Source organism: Trichechus manatus, unplaced genomic scaffold (assembly GCF_000243295.1).
Source record: "Trichechus manatus latirostris isolate Lorelei unplaced genomic scaffold, TriManLat1.0 scaffold01333, whole genome shotgun sequence".
Lineage (NCBI taxonomy): Eukaryota > Metazoa > Chordata > Mammalia > Sirenia > Trichechidae > Trichechus > Trichechus manatus.
Genome location: NW_004445269.1, coordinates 5,589 through 6,004, shown reverse-complemented (window position 1 = coordinate 6,004; position 416 = coordinate 5,589). Strand labels below are relative to the sequence as shown.

The 416-nt window shown below is 51.0% G+C and overlaps 1 protein-coding gene across 1 annotated transcript in view; it reads right to left on the bottom strand.

Annotated features, from left to right (window-relative positions):
• Positions 1-324: 324 nt before the first annotated feature.
• Positions 325-416, bottom strand: part of LOC101359613 (pepsin A-like) — a gene marked incomplete at its 5' end in the record, with an annotated part of 5,426 nt that continues 5,334 nt past the window's right edge. Inside the window, 1 exon segment of the mRNA XM_023725887.1 lies at positions 325-416. Within this exon segment, the coding sequence (XP_023581655.1) occupies positions 325-416 (92 nt within the window).

Sequence of the window (416 nt, the reverse complement as noted above, 5' to 3'; positions counted from 1 at the left end):
CCTGGCTCTAGGATAAAGTGTCTACTGCCTGTGTCACTGTGTTAGGTGCTGTCCGAGTGGACATGGTCATTTCTGTCCCCAGCCCTGGTGTCCTGACTCTGGTGACGTGAAGGAGAAATACCAACAAAGAGAAGGAACTCCATAAAGCATTTTTCAGTAGGCTACGTTTTTATTCTACATCATTGGCACAAGGCGGGGTGGGGACAGGGCCGAGAATCCACCTTCACAACCCCACAGGAAGACAACTAGGAGAATTATGTACATCTAGAGTGGGCACAGAATTGAGGCCAGGACTTCTTGGGAAGTGGCCAGAAGACTTCATGCTTAAGCCACGGGGGCCAGGCCGACCTGATTGTTTGCCCTGTCAAAGACGGTATAGTACTGGCGGATGAAGACGTCGCCCAAGATCCAGAGAT